Source organism: Octodon degus, unplaced genomic scaffold (assembly GCF_000260255.1).
Source record: "Octodon degus isolate 3935 unplaced genomic scaffold, OctDeg1.0 scaffold00038, whole genome shotgun sequence".
Lineage (NCBI taxonomy): Eukaryota > Metazoa > Chordata > Mammalia > Rodentia > Octodontidae > Octodon > Octodon degus.
In genome coordinates, this window is record NW_004524614.1 from 2,878,956 (window position 1) to 2,897,768 (window position 18,813).

The 18,813-nt window shown below is 36.6% G+C and overlaps 1 protein-coding gene across 1 annotated transcript in view; it reads right to left on the bottom strand.

Moving 5' to 3' along the window:
* LOC101571837 (phospholipid-transporting ATPase IB) overlaps positions 1–18,813 on the bottom strand; it is a 297,444-nt gene that overhangs the window by 140,850 nt on the left and 137,781 nt on the right. The window contains exons 17-19 of the mRNA XM_023715050.1: positions 13,964–14,033; positions 8,276–8,360; positions 5,949–6,088 (exon numbers count right to left, since the gene is read on the bottom strand). Of these exons, the coding sequence (XP_023570818.1) occupies positions 5,949–6,088; positions 8,276–8,360; positions 13,964–14,033 (295 nt within the window). The remainder of the gene's footprint in view (positions 1–5,948; positions 6,089–8,275; positions 8,361–13,963; positions 14,034–18,813) is intronic.

The window sequence follows — 18,813 nt, forward strand, 5'->3', positions numbered from 1 at the left end:
TCATTCATATTTATTTCTCAATAAGAAATAAAAAAAAATAAAATAAAGACTGCTGTAGTCCCCAGATTGATCTACAGATTCAACATAATCCCCATCAGCATCCTAGTAGGTTACTATGTAAAATTGGCAAGCAATTAAAAACTGATATGGCATTTCAAGGAACCCAGAATAGCTAAAATGAACAAAGTAAGGGTCTCAAAACTCTAGTTTGAGTTCTGATTTCAAAACTAGCTACAAAACAATAATCATCAAGGTAATGTAGTATTGGCACAAGAAAAGACATGTAAATCAATGAGACAGAAGTGAATGGTCACACAAAAACTTTTGTGTCTATGGTCAACCAGTTTGAATAACAGTGCCAAGACAATTCATGGTGAAAATAGTTTCTTCAAGAAATTATGCGGTGAAAACTGGACATACACACACACAGAGAATGAAGTTAAGCTCTTAACTCACATTATATGCAGAAACCAACTAAAGACAGACAAGCTACCTGAAAACAAGAGTTGAAAGTATGAAACTGTTAGAAGAAAATACAGAAATAAATTTTGTGATGCTACATTAGGGGAAGCTTTCTTAGCGATGATGCCAAAGGACAAGAAACATAAGAAAACAATGAGTCAGACCTCCTCAGAATTAAAAACCTTTGCACACCAAGGTCACTCAGAAAATGAATGCCTACAGAACGGAAAAAATTAAGCCAGGCCTGGTGGCACACAACTGCAACCAAGTACTCTAAGAGACCCAGGCAGGGGGAGTGGAACTTAGAGCCCCGTCCATGCAACTATTGTCAGTGTTTCAGTGACTTAGTGAGATCCTACCTCAAAATTCAAAAAAAAAATTTTTTTTTGAAGTGTGGGTGATGTAGCTCAATGTGAGTGTCAATGTGAGTGTCCTGTTTTTTTTTTTTTTTTTTTTTGTGGAACCGGGGATTGAACTCAGGCCCTTGCGCTTGCCAGGGAAGCGCTTATTCCACTGAGCCATCTCCAACCCCCCTAAGTGTCCTGGGTTTAATTCTCAGTATTTCCAAAAGTTCCTTTTTTTAATGAAACAAAATATTTGTAAGTTATGTGTCTAACAAGGAACTTATATCCATCTGAAGAACAATTATAAATCAACAATAAAAAAGGACTGATTGTAAAGTGGAAAAATCATTATTTTTGATTTGACAAGTAAGGGCTTATTAATAGTCATCCCAATACTCACAAAACCTAAACAAGCTAAACTCAATCACTCTATTTAGGCCTTTTAGAAATTGGGGGCACAGGCCAGCTACTGTCCTCACAACTGGGCAGAGAGACAGATGCTGAAAGTTGCATCTTACTAGATCCAAAACTGGGGAATAGAGGGCTCTTGCTGAAGAGGTGCAAGACTGGACTATAACTGATGAACTGCCAGAGGCATGGGGGGAACTAGCTTGAGAGCTGAAAAGTGTGGGGTACCCAGTTTTGAAGGGTCTCCCACGCACTGACTCAGTCTACTTCCAGGAGTCCCACAGGGTTCTCGCTGTGAAGAGCAGAGAACTCCCTCCCACTTATGACAGAAAGAGAGTAAAAGGAACCATTCTGAAATATACGCAGTTATTATGGTCTCACAAAGGCTAAGCGCAGGAAAAACTATTACCAGCCAAGCCTTATTGACTTGGGTTTAGTGGTGCCAGCCAATTTCCGGAGAGACAAGGTTCTGTCTCCAGCACCTTGTGGCTTTTGATGAAAAGAAAGGGAAACAGGCAGCTCAGACTTACTAACCCAGTCAGATGTAATCATGGGACAACAGAACACTTCCTGTCCCCAACTCTTTTCCATCACAGCCTTCAGGTCCCTCTGTAAAAAATAGGAGTTTGAAGAAGAAAGAAGGGAAAGTCTCGGACACTAAAAAGGAGTCTCCAGGAGAGCCTGAACAACAGAGAGGACAAAAATAAGCACACTAGTTGAAACTTTAGCTCGGTTGCCACAGCTTCCACAACAATAAAAGTAGCCTTATTTCCAGCCAGATAAACATAAAACCTTTCACTAAAGACCTATTTATTTCACTCCTACCCAGTATATCACCTCTAACTTGTAATGAAAAATTACAAGGCAGCTAAAAGCAAAAATTATAGCCTGAAAAACAGATCAAACATCAGAAATAGGCTTAGGTTTGACAGAGATTTTGGAATTATCAGACCAGAAATTAACACAACTAGGATTAATGTGCTAAAGGGTTTAATGGCTATAATTAATATAATGCAAATACTAAAAGATATTATAAGCAGAAAACAGAAGCTCTAAGAAAGAATCACAAGGGAATTTTAGAAATAAAGTATACCATAAGAGAAATGAAGAATGCCTTTGAGGGGCTCAGGAGTTGTTTGGATTTCACTGCAGGTAAAAGACTAGAGAGCCTAAAGATGTGTCCATAGAAACTTCTGGAAATGAAAAAACAAAGAGTAAAAATAATTTTAAAAAATGAAGTAGATCATAAATAAATCAGGATAACCCCAGCAAATCATTTTATGAATCTCAACAAAGTGATGCTAAAGTTTATATGGAAATTTTCAAGACTCACATTAGCCAAGAAAATGCTGAAAGACAAATATGAAAGACAGACACTACCTGACCTCAAGTTTTGCTACAAAGTTGCAATAATCAAGGAAATGTACCATAAGAGAAAGAGGGTCAAGCAATGACTATGAAGTCACAAAAGAACATATTACTAACTAGCACATTACTAAGTGAAAGAAGCCAGTCTGAAAGGTTATATACTGTGAAATTCCAACTACATGAGCAAGGATACAATGGTTGACAGGGATTCAGATAGAGGGATAAGGAGGCAAAGCATAGAGAATCTGTAAGACAGTGAAGCCATCCTGATTCTACATGGTAGTGAAGAACAGATAAGTGATATGAATTTTACAACATAATGAATTCTATCATGAACTGCATTAGTTAATAGCAATGTATCAGTATGGATTCTTCAGTTATAACAAGTGGACTAGACTAGTGCAATGTAACTAATAGGGAAATTAGACAAAGGAGAAAATGGGGTATCGGTGAACCTTATACTTTCTGCTTCATTTTTCTATTAGCCTAAAACTGCTCCAAAAATAAATGATTTAAATAAACATTTCTCAAAAAAAGATATACATCCAATAAACATGTGAAAAAATGCTCAATATTATTAATCATTAAAGAAATACAAATTAATAAGATACAATTCCATAGCCACTGGATGATTATAATCAAGGAGAGTGACACATACTGATAACAATGGGGGAAAGTTGGAAGCTTTATACACTAGAAGGGAGACTGCAGAATAGTGTAACCACTTTTACCACATGACCCAGCAATTCTGCTCCTAGGCACACATCTAAGGTAAATAAGAGGATGTAACCAAGTGAAAACTTGCAAATGATTGCCCATAGCAGAATTCTTCAGGATTAAAGTGGAATTCAGAAGTCCATGATTAAGTAAATGGATGAGACAAATTTATTATCCATACCATGGAATATTGTTCAGAATTGACAAGTAAATAAACACCAATACATACTACAATATAGATTTGTAAGAAATAAAATATACTGGGTTAATTGAAACACATCTGCCTCAGCAGTACTTGTATTTCTTCAAGTTCCAGAAGACCACTTTAAGTTGTTTGGATTTCTTCTCAGCATGTGGGAGGAATGGATGGCCTGTGGTTCCAGTGGGAATGTGCCACAGGAGGCTCCAAAATGGAAGTGCAAGGAAGAGGTGGACTGCACATTCAGTTTGTCCCAGCACTGTGATTTGTTAGCAGATGCTGAACAAGTACCTACAAGGCACAATGTACAGTATCCATAGCCCTGGCTGAAGCCAGATTAGATACCAGCCCTACAGATACAAGGCTGAGCAAAAAAGACGGACCCAAAACATCAAGAAAATCTCCAGTTTACATCTATTCTGGTCTAACTTCCACCAGAGTCAAGTTCAGAGTTCATGCATGGGACCAAAGAACAAATAAATCTGCCGCTAGGAAAATAAGACAAAGATTATCCCAAAATCTACCAAACTCCTGAGGCCACAGCTGAAGCAAATCCATAACAACTTTGAGCTACACTGCCCAATACAGGGCCCAAGAGATTACCCTGGAGAAAAGAAACCATCAGACAGTACAGCACAGTAAAAGGAAATCCTCATACTCTAACACACTGGAATAATAAATCAAGCAGAACAGCATGTTGGAATAATCAGTGATATGGAAAATAATGCCAATTTATTACATAAAAATTATGATTCAAGCAGTAGACATGGCATAGGCTAATCACCACAGGAAAAACTTGTGTATATCCATGTTAGGTATATATGATGGAATATGACAAACACAGCACTCTCTCTCTCTCTCTCTCTCTCTCCATATATAAAAATCTTAACTTTGGAGTGTCCCAGATGCACGAGCTGCCTCCATGCAGCAAGTAACAGGGGAAAAAAAGCAATGTCATTACTTTAAATGGTGAAATTTGTGAGTTCTTTTTCCTTCAGAGATACAATTTTGTTTTACACTAAAAGGTCTACTACAAACAGTGCCACGTGGAGAAAGTACAAATGAAGAAGACTGTCAAAATGCATGAAAAGAGAAACACCAAACAAAAGAATGATGAAGACTCCATGAGGTACCTGCCTACCTGCTGGAGAGAGAAGGACAGTCTCGTGCAAAAGTACTTTCCAACATGATTAAACAAAAACAAAAAGAAAAGGCAGGAGAATGGGAAGTTCCTCTACCCAAAGTTCATGCCCAAGGAGAAATGGAAGTATTAAAAATTATTCAAACTGGAAAGAGAAAAAAGAAGGCATGGAAGAAGGTGATTACAAAAGTCTGCTTTGTTGGAGATGGCTTTACAAGAAAATCACCTAAATATGAAAGATTCATCAGACTAATGGACTTCCATTTTAATAAGGCCCACGTAACACATCCTGAACTGAAAGCCACCTTTTGCCTGCCAATACTTGATGTGAAAAAGCATCCTTCATTGCCATTGTGTACAACTTTGTGTGTTATTACCAAAGGAACAGTGATTGAGGTGAACGTGAGCAAGTTGGGCCTTGTGACACAAGAAGGCAAGGTTATCTGGGGTAAGTATGCCCAGTAACCAACAATCCTGAAAATGATGGGTGCATCAGTGCAGTCTTACTAGTCTGACAGATGTCTCATGCAGTCACTTCTCTTATTGAAGACTACAGACCAACCAGGAAAACCATAACTTGAATACTGCTGAACAACTCTCATGACTACATTCATCAAGAAAACTATTTATTAAATTACCAAAACATTAAAATGGCCAAATTTTAAAAATTGGTCTTTTATTAGGGGTCTGCTAAGGGCTTACATGTTAGTGAGATTGAATGATTTGAAAAAGTAAGTTTAAGTCTTTGTATTGAAGAGTGGGTACTCAGCAACACGAATCTCTCATTCCTAAAAAGCCACCAGTATTTAAAGTCAGTGCAAACTTAATTTAGGGGTCTAGAGCTAGGAAATCTGCTGAAGCTATTCTACCTCATCATTTATCATTAGTCCTAAAAAAAAGTAATGTTTAAGTTTATTCTCAATATAGTCTATTTATAATATTTTAAGAATGGCATTAGAAGTTCATTTATTTAGATAATTCCAACTTAGTTTCACAAATGCCCTGAAAAGAAACTTTATTTGCAGTTAAATACTATAAGAAGGTCATATGCTAGGTGTGCACGTCAAGTTCTGTGATCTGAATTAAATGGTCATGGCTTGAAAAAAAAAAGAAGTAATGACATTAATATTCTGAGAGGCTGAGGCAGGAGGGTTAAAGTTTGAGCCCAAACTGAGCAATTTAATGAGAACTTGTCTCAAACTTTTTAAAAAATGAATACATTTTAAAAATTACATCAAGCTATGAAAACACAGACAAATGGCTTTGAAGCATATAATTATCCTGGTGGAGTACACATTAGCGATATTACCTTCTCAATGGTATCATAGCACTCCTCCAGTCTTTGAATTCTATTCTGTAAAACTATACTAGCGCTCTTATAGTCCATCAGCCAGTGTTGATACTGTTCTTCAGATAAGTCAGCATAGGCCACACACAGAGTTCTCAGGCCTGCAAGAAACAACATGATCACTGTCCAACAAGTGGAGCTCTTGAAAAGAAAAGCACAAGCACTTTAGTGAGCTGGGGCCTGCCCTATACAGTCTGCCGGGCTCCCTGGCCCACTCCTCTCTGTCCATCCTTGCCTGCTGTGGCCTCCCTGCTGTCTTCTCACTTCTAGACTCTCCCACTTTATCAACCTTCCTCGCCTTGGGCCTCCTTCTCCTTGGGGTAGCCACAGGTCCTCCCTCTGTCCCCTTCCTTCAGCCTCTGCCTAACTGAACGTACAGCCAGAGGTCTGCATCATGCCCTGCTCTCTCTTCCTGCTGTTTTGCTTCCTTGCACTTAGTGCCATCTGCCATTGTCTACTGATGTTCAAATTCCTTAAGGGTTTGAGCTTTCTTCTACATTTCATTCACTTCTGTCCTAAAGGCCTAGAACAATAGAGGGCACTTCACAGATGTCCAACAACCGTTGACTGAATGAGCAAATGAATTGATGCAGGATAGTGCCTTAGTCACTGCCAGAGCTCTAAAGCAACAGAATGTTAATTTAAGTTCTATTTTGTGAGGACATGTTTAGAAAACATTTGAAAACCATACTTTAATATTTTAGGCTAACAATATTTTATTCCATTCCATCCCATCCCATCCCATCCCATCCCATCCCATCCCATCCCGTCCCGTCCCGTCCCGTCCCGTCCCGTCCCATCCCATCCCATCCCATCCTGTCCCATTCTATCCTATCCTTGGAACCAAGAATCAAACTCAGGACCTCATACGTGTGAGGCAGGTTCTGTGCCTCTGAGCTACATCCCTGTCCCAACACTAATATTTCAGATAATAGTAAAAGGCCTAATGTAGAACCTTACAAAACATGTTCATACTTTCAGGCTGGAGCACACCGCTTTGTATGAAATAACAGCTTCAAAACTAAGAGAAAATTAGTACAGCTTTCAGAATATTACCAGCAAGTAATATAAAAAAAGAATCAAGTTACATCATATACTAATATAAATTCTCTATAATAAATGCATTCATTATGTATGTCTCAAATGTTCCAATAAAATCTGATTTTAAGAAAGAATACTAGTAGCTGTACTGTTATGTGATGTCACGCCCTACTCTTCAAAGCTTGTGCTAGACTTTCATTGAATGTTGTCCCCGTGTTAAACTCACTCATGGAATTATATTTCCTTAAGAAACAGATGCTAACACTGTTGTAGAAGCAGGAACAGACCAGACAGAAGACACAGTATCACAGGACTTTGGAAGACACGTGGCTTTATTAGGCTAGCAGGCTAATGGGAATCTCAATTCCAAATCATCATCCCCATCTTGGGGTTATACAGTCACTTATCTGGGTTGTTAGAAGGAGGTACGAAGGGTGAATAACAGGATATTTCCTATGTGGTTGCATACATTTGGTCATACAGTGTCAGGCAGTTTTACTCTGAGCAAGTTAAGTGGAAATCTCTTTCAGAGAATTCAAAGGCTGGAGTGAGCAGGAAGAATCAATCATTGTCTTAGACCAAGTTGTTCAATTTCTAGTGATAAAGCCTTAAAACAAGCTAACAGTGAGAAGCACTATTCAGCTGAGTTACACTTATCTTACAAGTTGCAAGTGGTCCTGGAATGCCAAAGCTAATTGTTACTCTAATTATGAGAACAGACTGCTTCATTTGGCCTATCCTTGAACTTAGTGTTTAGCTATAACTTTTAAATTGTCATTCCAACATTCGAAGGAAAACAGGAAAATGTCAACTATGTCAATGTTTAGTTATATGTATGAACTAATCAACTTCAAAATGCACAGCACATACTGGAAAAAGCCTGTGTTTCTCTCCAAATTCCTAATACAACTGGGTAAAAGCATAGAAAAGCAGACAGTGATGAGCCAGAGATGGGACACACAGTAAAAGCACATATTCTACTGTTTGCATATAGATACAGAAGTGCTAAATGGGGAAACAAAGGTAAATAGTGTCTCAACATGGTTTCTTTGAGAAGTCTTAAGCAAGATGAATACATTATGAAGCCACACACACACACACACACACACACACACACACGCACGCACACACGCACACATACACTGTCCTCACTATTGTACCCCTAAAGCACTAGCGATGTATATTCAGGACATAATTTTAACATTAGCACTTCCAATGAAAATGGACTGCCAACAACTTTTTCTCACCTTCTGTGGCAAAAAGTTTCAGATGGGTTAATGTCTCCTCCATGAACAGAGAATCTTTTGAAAGTCGCTCATAAATCACTGTATCCTATAAAAAAAAATTTCCCTGTGATTAACATATGACATGTTTCTGTATACTACACAGGAGCCTTTGAGTTAGAATTGCAAATGCTGCTTTGTAATTTCACTGTTATGTGTAACTGGTGTGAGGCGGTTTGAGCAGCCAGAGTACAATGCAACTCCAGAATAAGTTGAGAAATAAGCTTTAAAGTATGAATCTGCTTAGTCATTTTAGTTAAAACTAAATTCATTCACTGAACATAAAACATGTTGGAGAAAAAAGTCCTTATTGTTTTATAACCTCAAATTATCAAAGAAATTTCTAAAATCTATGAAATACCACACCTGGCAGAAATAATCAGAAGAGTCAAATGTCACGTTTTAAATGATGATTTGAGTGCAATTCAGCTTTCTAAGCCTCAAGAAGCAGCTAGGCAGCTCTAGACAAAGGGGTCCTTTGCGCATATAATCCAAGATAAAAAGCACTAATTAAAAAAAAAACCAAGTATAGAGAGAAAAGCTTAACTTTCACTTCTTTAGTCCTGGTTGGCTTTTCTTTTTTTTTTCTTTGGGGGGGTAGTCTCAGAGATTGAACTCTGGACCTTGAGCTTGCCAGGCAGGTACTTATGCCACTGAGCTATCTCCTTGGCTCAACTTGCACTTCTTGTTAATTATTTCAGGTAGTTTAGAAATTCACAGTTATTTCCATGCTGTTTTAAAATCGATAAAAGCAAGCAAAAAATATTTTGCTTCCTCATATTTTGAAAGAAAACTTTTATCAAACAGAAAATATTTCATTACAAGTATGTACTAAAGTAGTAAATGTTTTATTGACTTATTTATTAGAACTGGAAGCACTGTACATGATCATGCGAAAAACTATGCTAAGATATTTTCAAAAGCAGAAGGAAGAGGTGTGTGAGGGAGTATCTGACATCAATAGACCGAATAAGAATAGTGCATGCAGTGTATTTTTCTTGTTACTGAATTATTCTTAAAAGACTTTTAAAAAATGACTAAAAGTATTGTGTGAGGTGTACAACAAGTGTTAAATTAAAATGTCTAGCCATAATCATGAAAAGATTGGGAATAAAGACATGGAAGTACATATTATAATGTTTTCATACTATACTTGAAGTAGTATACATCATTTTAAGGTAAAATATAATAATTTTACATGCCCAGTATAAACTACTAAAATTTTAAACAACAAAGGAGATAAATTGTGAAAACATTTTTTTTGCGGTACTAAGGATCAAACTCAGAACCTTGCGCTTGCCAGGCAAACACTTATTCCACTGAGCTATCTCCCTGGCCTGTGAAAATAAATGTTTAGGCAACATCATAAGGGGAAGAACAGATGGATGAAATAGAAAATGAATTTAAGATGATATATTTAAACTTCATCTATCAAAAAACCGTGCAGTTTACAAAATCTAAACACCTCAATTGAAAGGCAAAGAACTCTAAATGTATAAAAACCATAGCAATCAACTATGTGCTCCATAAAAGAAACATAAATGGGTTAAGAAGAAATAGAGAGATAAACCATACTAATACTAATCAAAGCAAACAACATATATTTAAGAGAGAAAAAACATTAGCAAGGGTAATAGATCACTTTGCAATGGCAAAGAAATAAACTCATTAATAAATTCATAAGTATCCTATTGTTTGTGTACCTAATAAGAGAGCATCTAACTACAAAGACTAAATCTAGGGCTACAGAGATAGCTCAGCAGTCTAAGCGCCTGCTCTAGGGAAGCCCAAGGATCCCGATTCAATCCCAGTACCACACACCGTGCCCGCCTCGCCCCAGTCCCGGCCATGCAGAGCCAGACCAGGCTTGGTGGCACACACCTTTAATCCCAGTGCTGGGGAAGCTGAAAGCAGGAGGATAGCTTCAAGTTTGAGCTGCATAGTGAGACCCTGTACCAAATAAATAAAATTTTAATAAAAGATCAAGTCTGACAGAATTGTACGACACGAGTTTATGATTATTGTTAGAGACTTTTATAATCTCCCTTTCAATTAATTCATAGAAAAAAACATTAAATATGTAGACGATTGTAATAATCAACTTGTCCTCAGCAGCAGTCATAAAGTATTACAAACCAAATTGCATAGTACCTATTCTTTTAAAGTGTACATCAAACATTTAACAAAATAAATCATAGTCTGAGCAATAAAATAAGTCTCAATACCATTGTTTTGTTTGTTTTTGAGACAAGGTCTCACTATGCAGCTCTGGGTGGCCCTGAACTCACTCTGTAGTTCACACTATATAGTGTAATTTGATGCTTTCTTTTTTTATGAGCAGAACATATTTATTGAGGGAAAGAAAGCTCCTGTCCGAGAGAGGGACAGGAAGGGCATGATGCTTTCTTATTGGGTACATAAATATTAGGATTATCTCCTCTTAATGAATTTATTTCTTTGTCTTTGTAAAATGATTAATTACCCATCCTAATATTTTTTCTCTTAAATATATGCTGTCTGACATTAATATAGACAGTGATCTTGCCTCAGCCTTCTCAGTGCTAGAATTACAGGCATGTGTCACCACACACAGCTCAATAAAATTTAAACAACTTAAATCACGCCAACTATGTTCTCTGATTGCAATGGAATTAAATTATAGATGAATCTAAGAAAAATATCTCCAGGAAGTTTTCAAATATTTGAAGATTAAAAACCATACTTCAGAATAATGCATGGATCAAAGATGAAATCAAAAGAAAAATTAGAATATTTTAAGTTTAATGAATATGTAAATGCAATATGTTGAAATGCTATTCAAGTAAGAGTTAGAATATGTGCAGCACTAAGCATTCATGTTAGAAGAGCCTCAAACCAAGTTCCATCCTAGGAAACTAGAAAATGAAGAGCAAATGAAAGCAAAGTAGGGAAAACAACAAAAATAATACTTTAATGAAATGAAAAGTAGAGAAACATTCAAGAAAATTCAGTAACGCTAAAAACAAGTACTTTGAGAAGTTCAGTAACTCAGAACTGGAAAGCCTAATCAGGAAAAAAAACTGACAATAAGAATTGCCAATATTTATTTCTATGCTTGCAAATTTAGTAGCCTAGATAAAATGTATCTGTTCCTTAAAAGGCATAATCTGCCAAACCTCTTACAGGAAGAAATATACAACCTTAGTATTTACCCAAATGAGTTAAAAATATATATCTACACAAAAATGCATACATTTGGTTATATAATGGCTTTATTCCTCACTGTCAAAATTTGGACACTCCAAAGAATTCCTTCAGTAGGTACATAACTGTACATAATGTAGTATTAACTAGGGCTACACAGCAGCCATAAAGCCATACATGAAGAAAACTTAACTGCATATTGTTAAGTGAAGGAATTCAATATGGAAAGGCTCCATGCGGTATGATTCCAAGTCTAATCTTTTGGAAAAAGCAAATCTATGATCATTATAAGGTCATAGAGTATAAGAAGACAAGATATAATCTTGGAGGAAATATTTGCAGAAGACACATAGTAGTTGCCAAGGAGAGAAGGCATGAATACGTGGAGCATAAGAGGATTTATAAGAAAATGAAAATGTATACTCTAATGGTGAGTACACATCATTCTACATTTGACAAAAGCCCTAGGACACACATTAAGAGTGAACCCCAGCCAAGAGTGGTGGCACACACCTGTAATCTCAGCACTCAGGAGGCTGAAGCAGGAGGATCATTGAGAGTTCAAGATCATCCTGGGCTGCAAAGTAAGCTCAAAGCCAGCCTGAACTATACAGTGAGACCCTGTCTCAAAAAGACAAAAAAAAAAAGACTTGAACCCCATTTTAAACTATTGGAATTTGGTGAATATGAGTAGTTAATGTAGGTTCATCAACTGTAAAAAATACACTCTCCTAGCAGAGGCTGTTAATAATGAGAGAAGCTATGTGGTATGAGGAAGGACTATATGTAAAATCCCTGTTCCTTCCTTTAATTTGACTCCAAACCTTTCAAAATACAAAGGGGCAAATATTTAAGAATTAAGCATTAATGGGAGCTGGGGAGATAGCTTAGTGGAATAAGTCCCTGCCTAGCAAGCACAAGGTCCTGAGTTCAATCCCTGGTACCACCAAAAAAACAAATACAAGAATTAAGCTTTTCATCAAAGGAGTGAATAGATAGTGTGCAAGGAAGGGTTAACAGAGCAGGCTGGAGACTAATATACTTAGAAAGATCCAACTGCAAATCAGTAGACATGATCTACTGATACAAGCTAAAACGTGAATGAAGCTCACAATGATTATGAGTGTGAGAAGTCCAGTGAATTAAAAAAACACATATGCTTCTTGCTTTCATTTACATAATATTTTAGTAAATGCACAGGCTTTTGGCTGGTATCTACACACTAAACTAATAGAAATTCTCCTTTGTGACCTCCATTACTACTCTGCCTATGTCGTTTTCATTTATGAACTGGCTGTGGATGCTCACTGGGTTACTCTGCTAAAGCTTGGCTATGAGGACAGTGATAGTCAAAACTCATAAATCTTTCTCATGAATATACAAATATAAGTTTGTATCCCCATCATCTTGGGGACCACCAACTCGGAAAGCAAGCACATAAAAAGAATAATACAATGTGAAAATATACATAAATGCAACAGTGAAATACATAATGATAAGAATGGCTAAAAATAAAAAGACCAGCCATTCCAAGGGTTCACAGGATAGTTGGTAGGAATGTAATCACCATTTGATGATTTATTTACAAGGTAAACATACATCTTTTATACGACACAGTCATTTCAACCCTAGACACATACCCAAGAGAAATAAAAATAAATGTCCATAAAAAGACCTACAAAGGTCCATAGGAACATTTTTTGTAGTGGTCAAAAACTGCAAACAAAATATCCACCAATCATTAAATGAATAAGTAGACTTAGATATAGTCATACAATGAAGATACTACTTAGCAATTCAAAGACATGATCTATTGATACAAGCTAAAATGTGAATGAATCTCTCAATGATTATGAGTGTGAGAAGCCCAGTGAATTAAAAAAAAACACATATGCTTCTTGCTTTCATTTACATAATATTTTAGTAAATGCATAAAATATATGGTCACAGAAAGCAAATTAGGATATCTATCTCTATCTATCTATCTATATAAACTTTAAATAAATGCAGTTTATTTTATCTCCATATTCCCTAACTATTTCTCAGTAGAGTTGATTTTTTTAAAAAGTACATATAGTAACGGATAAATATATAAGCATTTAATATAAAAGACTTACAGGGATAATATGGAATTCCAGATACCCCTTAAGTCTGAATACTATGGGTTCAATTGGGATCAAAACTCCTGCTACAAACCCTTAGCATCAACAGTCATCACTGGTTCTCAATAAAGTAACTCAGTGACAACAAACATCTCACCAACATTAAAATTTCACAAATATTCTTGTGTGATCAGGGAATTTCAGAGGACTTTGGCTACATTGGAATAAATGTTTCAACCTTGGAAAATCCTGCTGATGGCAACAGCAAGGGAAAATCAACATTGAAAGATACTGTGAAGTTACAAAAGGCTCTCTACAAGTTCTTGGAACAGAGAAGTTCATGTCAGTCAAGGATCCAAATACTTACTGCCCCTTTGCAGTAGAGCCTGAGCTGTCCCGTGGGAGTCCGGACAATTATTGACATCCTTTTTCTATTGCTAACACAATACAAAAAGTCTCATTAGTTTCTAGTTTCTTCAGCATATGACACAACCAAAGTAATACAATTTCCAGTAGTTAAAGTCTTAAGCTAACAATTCTGAGGAGGCTGACATTGTTTCTTCAATTGCTATTTTTATCTAGTTCCTTAAATATCTTTTATCTAATTCCTTGTGATACTTTTGATGCAAATTTTTTCATTTTTTATTTTTTAAAGAGAGAACAAATTAAAATTAAAACAGAAAACAATTATAAGTGATACAGGTTTTCACTTAACAAAGTAACATGCATTTCACAGTATTTGTTGTAATACACAGTGTTGTCTTCTAACCAGTTATTCATATTACCAGACACATGCATGTAAAATTCAAAGAAAGGGAAAAAAGACAGAAATTTATAAGAAAATAGGAAGACAATAAGGAGAAACAATTGAAAAAAGGAGGTGAGACAAATTAAAGTATTAACTACTTCTTTCCATAGATCAGCAGAAATGCATATACAGTTGTTCAAACCATCCTGCTTACATACATAGATAAATCTCTGTCCCCAGCTCCCTCTCCTGTCCTCATCAATTCAGTAATTCTTTCCTTTTGAATAAGTTCATTCCCTTTTATAAGTGACTATTGTACCCTTAAGATTCCATTTTTCTCTTTCAGGTTCTCACACGAAGGAGACAGTATAATGTTTACACATGTGGGTCTGATTTATTTCACTTAAGAGTATGTTCTCTAGTTGCTTCCATTTGCCAACAGAAGACTCAAATTTATCCTTTTTGATAGCTGAATAATACTGCACTGTGTTAAAACACCACATCTTCCTCATCCATTCTTCAGTTGACGGGCATCTGGGTTGTTTCCAGCATTAAGCTATGACAAACTGTGCTGCTATAAACATGGGTGCACATACATCGCTGTGATATGAGGTTTTCAGTTCTGAAAAATACCCAGGAAGGGACTAGGTGGCTGGAATGTCTCCTATCCTATCTTTTCAAGGAATATCTCCACACTGATTTCCATAGTGGTTGTACCAGTCTGCACTCCCACCAACAGTGCAAAAGGGTTCCTTTTGCTTCACAGCCTCTCCAGCATTTGTTATTGGCTGACTTCTAGCCATTCTTTCTGGGGTGAAATGGAATCTCAGTGTTCTTTTAATTTGCATTTCTTGAATGAACAATGATGTTGGACATTGTTTCATATACTTACCTTCCATTTGCATTTCTTCAGCTGAGAGGTGTATATTCATCTCAGATGCCCATTTTTGGATTGAGTCTTTGAATTTGGGGGACCTGATATTTTTAATTTTTGTATTTTCTAGATAGAAGGCCTTTGTCTGAGGGGCAGTCAAGTATAGTTTTCCCCCAGTTTGTGGGTTTTTTACTCTGTTGGAGATTTTCTTAAGTGCAGAAACTTTTCAAAAAGATGACATACTAATTCTTGATTCTTTAAAGTATTTCCCATGCAGTTTGCTTTTTGTTTATGAGGTCTCTACCTACTGCTGTGTCTTTAAGATTTCTTCCTATATTTTCCACCAGAAGATTTAGTATTTTTATTTTAATATTTAAATCTTTGATCCATTTTAACTGTAGATTTGTGCATAGTGATAGAGGTGCTTCTGGTTTTAGCCTTCTGCATCTGGAAATCCAGTTTTTCCAGCACCGTTTGTTACAGAGGCTATGTTTCTTCCAATGAATGTGTTTGTACCCTTTATCAAAGATAAAGAGAGATCTGGCCAGATAGCTCAGCAGATTAAAGCACCTGCTTAGGCAGAGGTAGGAGCAGGGGGTTCAATCCAGTGGCATGCCATGTCAGCTCCGCCCCTCGGGTACGCTAAAATGGCAATTGAGACTGGGCATGGTGGTGTGTGCCTGTAATCCCAGTGTTTGTGAAGCTGAAAACAGGAGGATCACTACAATTAAACGAATTTTGGTTTTTCTTTCCATTTTTTTATTTGGTTCCCTAAGGTTTTATCAATTTTATTCTTTCAAAGAACCAACTCTGACTCATTCTTTTGTATTATTTTCTTAGTCTCCAATTCATTAATTTGCACTCTAATCTTTATAATTTCCTACCTTCTATGGACTTTCATCTTGACTTGTTCTTCTTTTTCTAGGAGCTTCAGGTACAGCATAAGATCATTTATTTGGGCTCATTCTGTTTTCCTAATGTGCTAATTTACTGCTATAAATTTTCCTGTTAAGACAGATTTCATTGCATCCTACAGGTTTTGGTAAGTTGTATCTGCATTTTCGTTTGATTGTAAATATTTTTTAATTTCTTCTTTAATTTTATCTGTGACCCACTGGTTGTTTAGGAGGTTGTTATTTAATTTCCATGTATTTATGGTGTTTTTATAGTTTCTTTTGTCAATAATTTCCAGGATTATTGCACTGTGATCAGATAGTATGCATGGGATAATTTCAATTGCTTTGAAATTACTTAAGAGTACTCTGTGTGCTAGTATGTGGTCTATTTTGGAGAATATCAGCATGCAGCTGAGAAGAATGTGTATTCTGTTGTTGCTGGATGAAACAGTCTATAAAGGCCTACACCAAGTCAATTTCTTCACAAGTTTGGGTTAGTTCTGTTTTTCATTGCTGATTTTTTTTGCCTAGTTGATCTATCTCTTTGTGATAGTGGCATGTTAAAGTTCCCCATTACAATGGTAATATTGCCCATTTGATTTTTCATGTCTTTTAAAATTTGTCTTATGTAGGAGGGTAGTCCTACATTGGGTGCATATATATTTATTATTGTTATATATTCCTCCTGCAGTTTTCCCTTAACAAGTATATAGTGACCTTTGTTATTTGTTTGCATGATTTTTGGTTTGACTTTGGTACTGTCAGCCACCAGGATAGCTATCCCTGCTTTTTTTTTCTGATTTCTTGTGGCATGAAGGATTGTTTTCTATCCTTTGACTTTTGATCTGTGAATTTCCTTTTGAGTTAGATGTGTTTCTTGTCTGCAGTATAATGTTGGATTTTGTTTAATTCACTCTGCTAATCTGTTTCTTTTGATTGATGAACTGAAGCCATTTATATTGATGGTTATAACTGATACATATTGACTTATCTTTGTCATGTTATTTTCCTGCTATAGGCTCCATAATTTTTTTCCTTTTTAGTTGTTTGCTCTGTTTGATGACTCCTTTCTGTTGTTCTTAAAGCTGTGATCACTTCTGTCTTTTTCTAGAATATCTGTTAGTACTCTTCGTAGGTTGGTCATGAGTTTCTTCAATTGTTCTTTGCCATAGAGGATTCTATTTCACCACTGAATTTGATAGATCGTTTTTCAGGGTACATCAATCTTGAGTGGAAGTTATTTTCTTTCAGGACCTGTAATACTTCACTCTAAGGTCTTCTGGATTTGACCTTTCATGTTAAGAAATCTGCCATGATTCCGTTGGGCTTTCCATTGTAGGTGATCTGTTTCTTCTCTCTAGCAGATTTTAATATTCTGTACTTTTGCTGAATTTTTGAGATCTTGATTATTATGTATCTAGGTGTAGATTTATTGTGATTATGTCTGTGTGGAGTTCTATATGCCTCACTTAACTATATGACAGGCTCTTTTTTCTTGTTTGTTAAAATTTCTGCTAGTACTTCTGCAAATAGTGTTTTTGTGATTTGTGTTATCTCCCACTGCATTATTGATACCTGTCATTCATATATTATTTTTCTTTGCATCATCTTGTAGCTTGTGAATTGTTATTTCCTGATTTCTTGTTAGTTTTATGAGATCTTTCATTTCACATTATTAGCAGCAGCACTGTATCTGAAGTCTGAAAGTCAAACTTCAGTTTCATTCAAGCAGTTTTTCCAGATTTCAATGGATTTCTTAATATCCTGGATATCTGTTTGAATGTTTCATGTATTTTAATTCTTTTTTTTCGGAACCAGGGATTGAACTCAGGCCCTTGTGCTTGCCAGGGAAGCACTTATCCTACTGAGCTATCTCCCCCAGCCCCTCTAATTCTTTTCTGTATTGTGTATTCAGTGTTTCCATCATTTTCTATTCTCTATTTTTTCTTCCTATGTCTTCTTTAGCTGTGCTGAGCAATTCTTTCACAATTGTTGTCCTTTCTTTTTGGACCTGAGGGATTATTTCTGCTCTTATTTCTTCTATAGCCTGACAGACTTGTTTCTTTACTACAGTTGCTATCATTTCAGATATTTCAGGTATGTGATGTCCAAGTTCTTGTGTGTCTTTGTCTCCTGGATTTGTTCTGGGTGGGTTAGAGAATTGATATTGCCTTTTGCTCCTGTGTTTTGGCATTTTTGTAGCTCCCAATAATCACCCAGATAGAGTCCCACTGGCTGCCCAGAGTCCAGAAAAGTTCTTAAATGGCTCCAGGAAATCTCTGCACCTGCTTGAGCTGGGCCCTCAGTTTGCAGTTCCCTGTGTCCTCAAACCACTTAGAGTTTTCCTAAGTTCTTAAAAGTTTGGACTGGCAACAGCAGAAGCGCAGGGGGATAAGCAAGGTGAGAGCTTATCAGAGTCCCTCAGGATATCCAGAGTCTGCCAAAGTTCTTAAGTGGCACCAGGAAAGCTCTGAACTTGTGCACACTGAGTCCACAGAACACAGCTCTCCTGACCCCTGCAGGGCACTCAGAGTTCTCATAAGTTCTTAAAATTTTGGATCTCTCTCTCTCTCTCTCTCTCTCTCTCTCTCTCTCTCTCTCTCTCTCATTGTAGGTGACCATCTCCCAACAACAAGAAGTAACGCAAGAGATCTCTAACCTGCAGGGGAGGAGTAGGAAAAAGCCGAGGAATCCCTCAA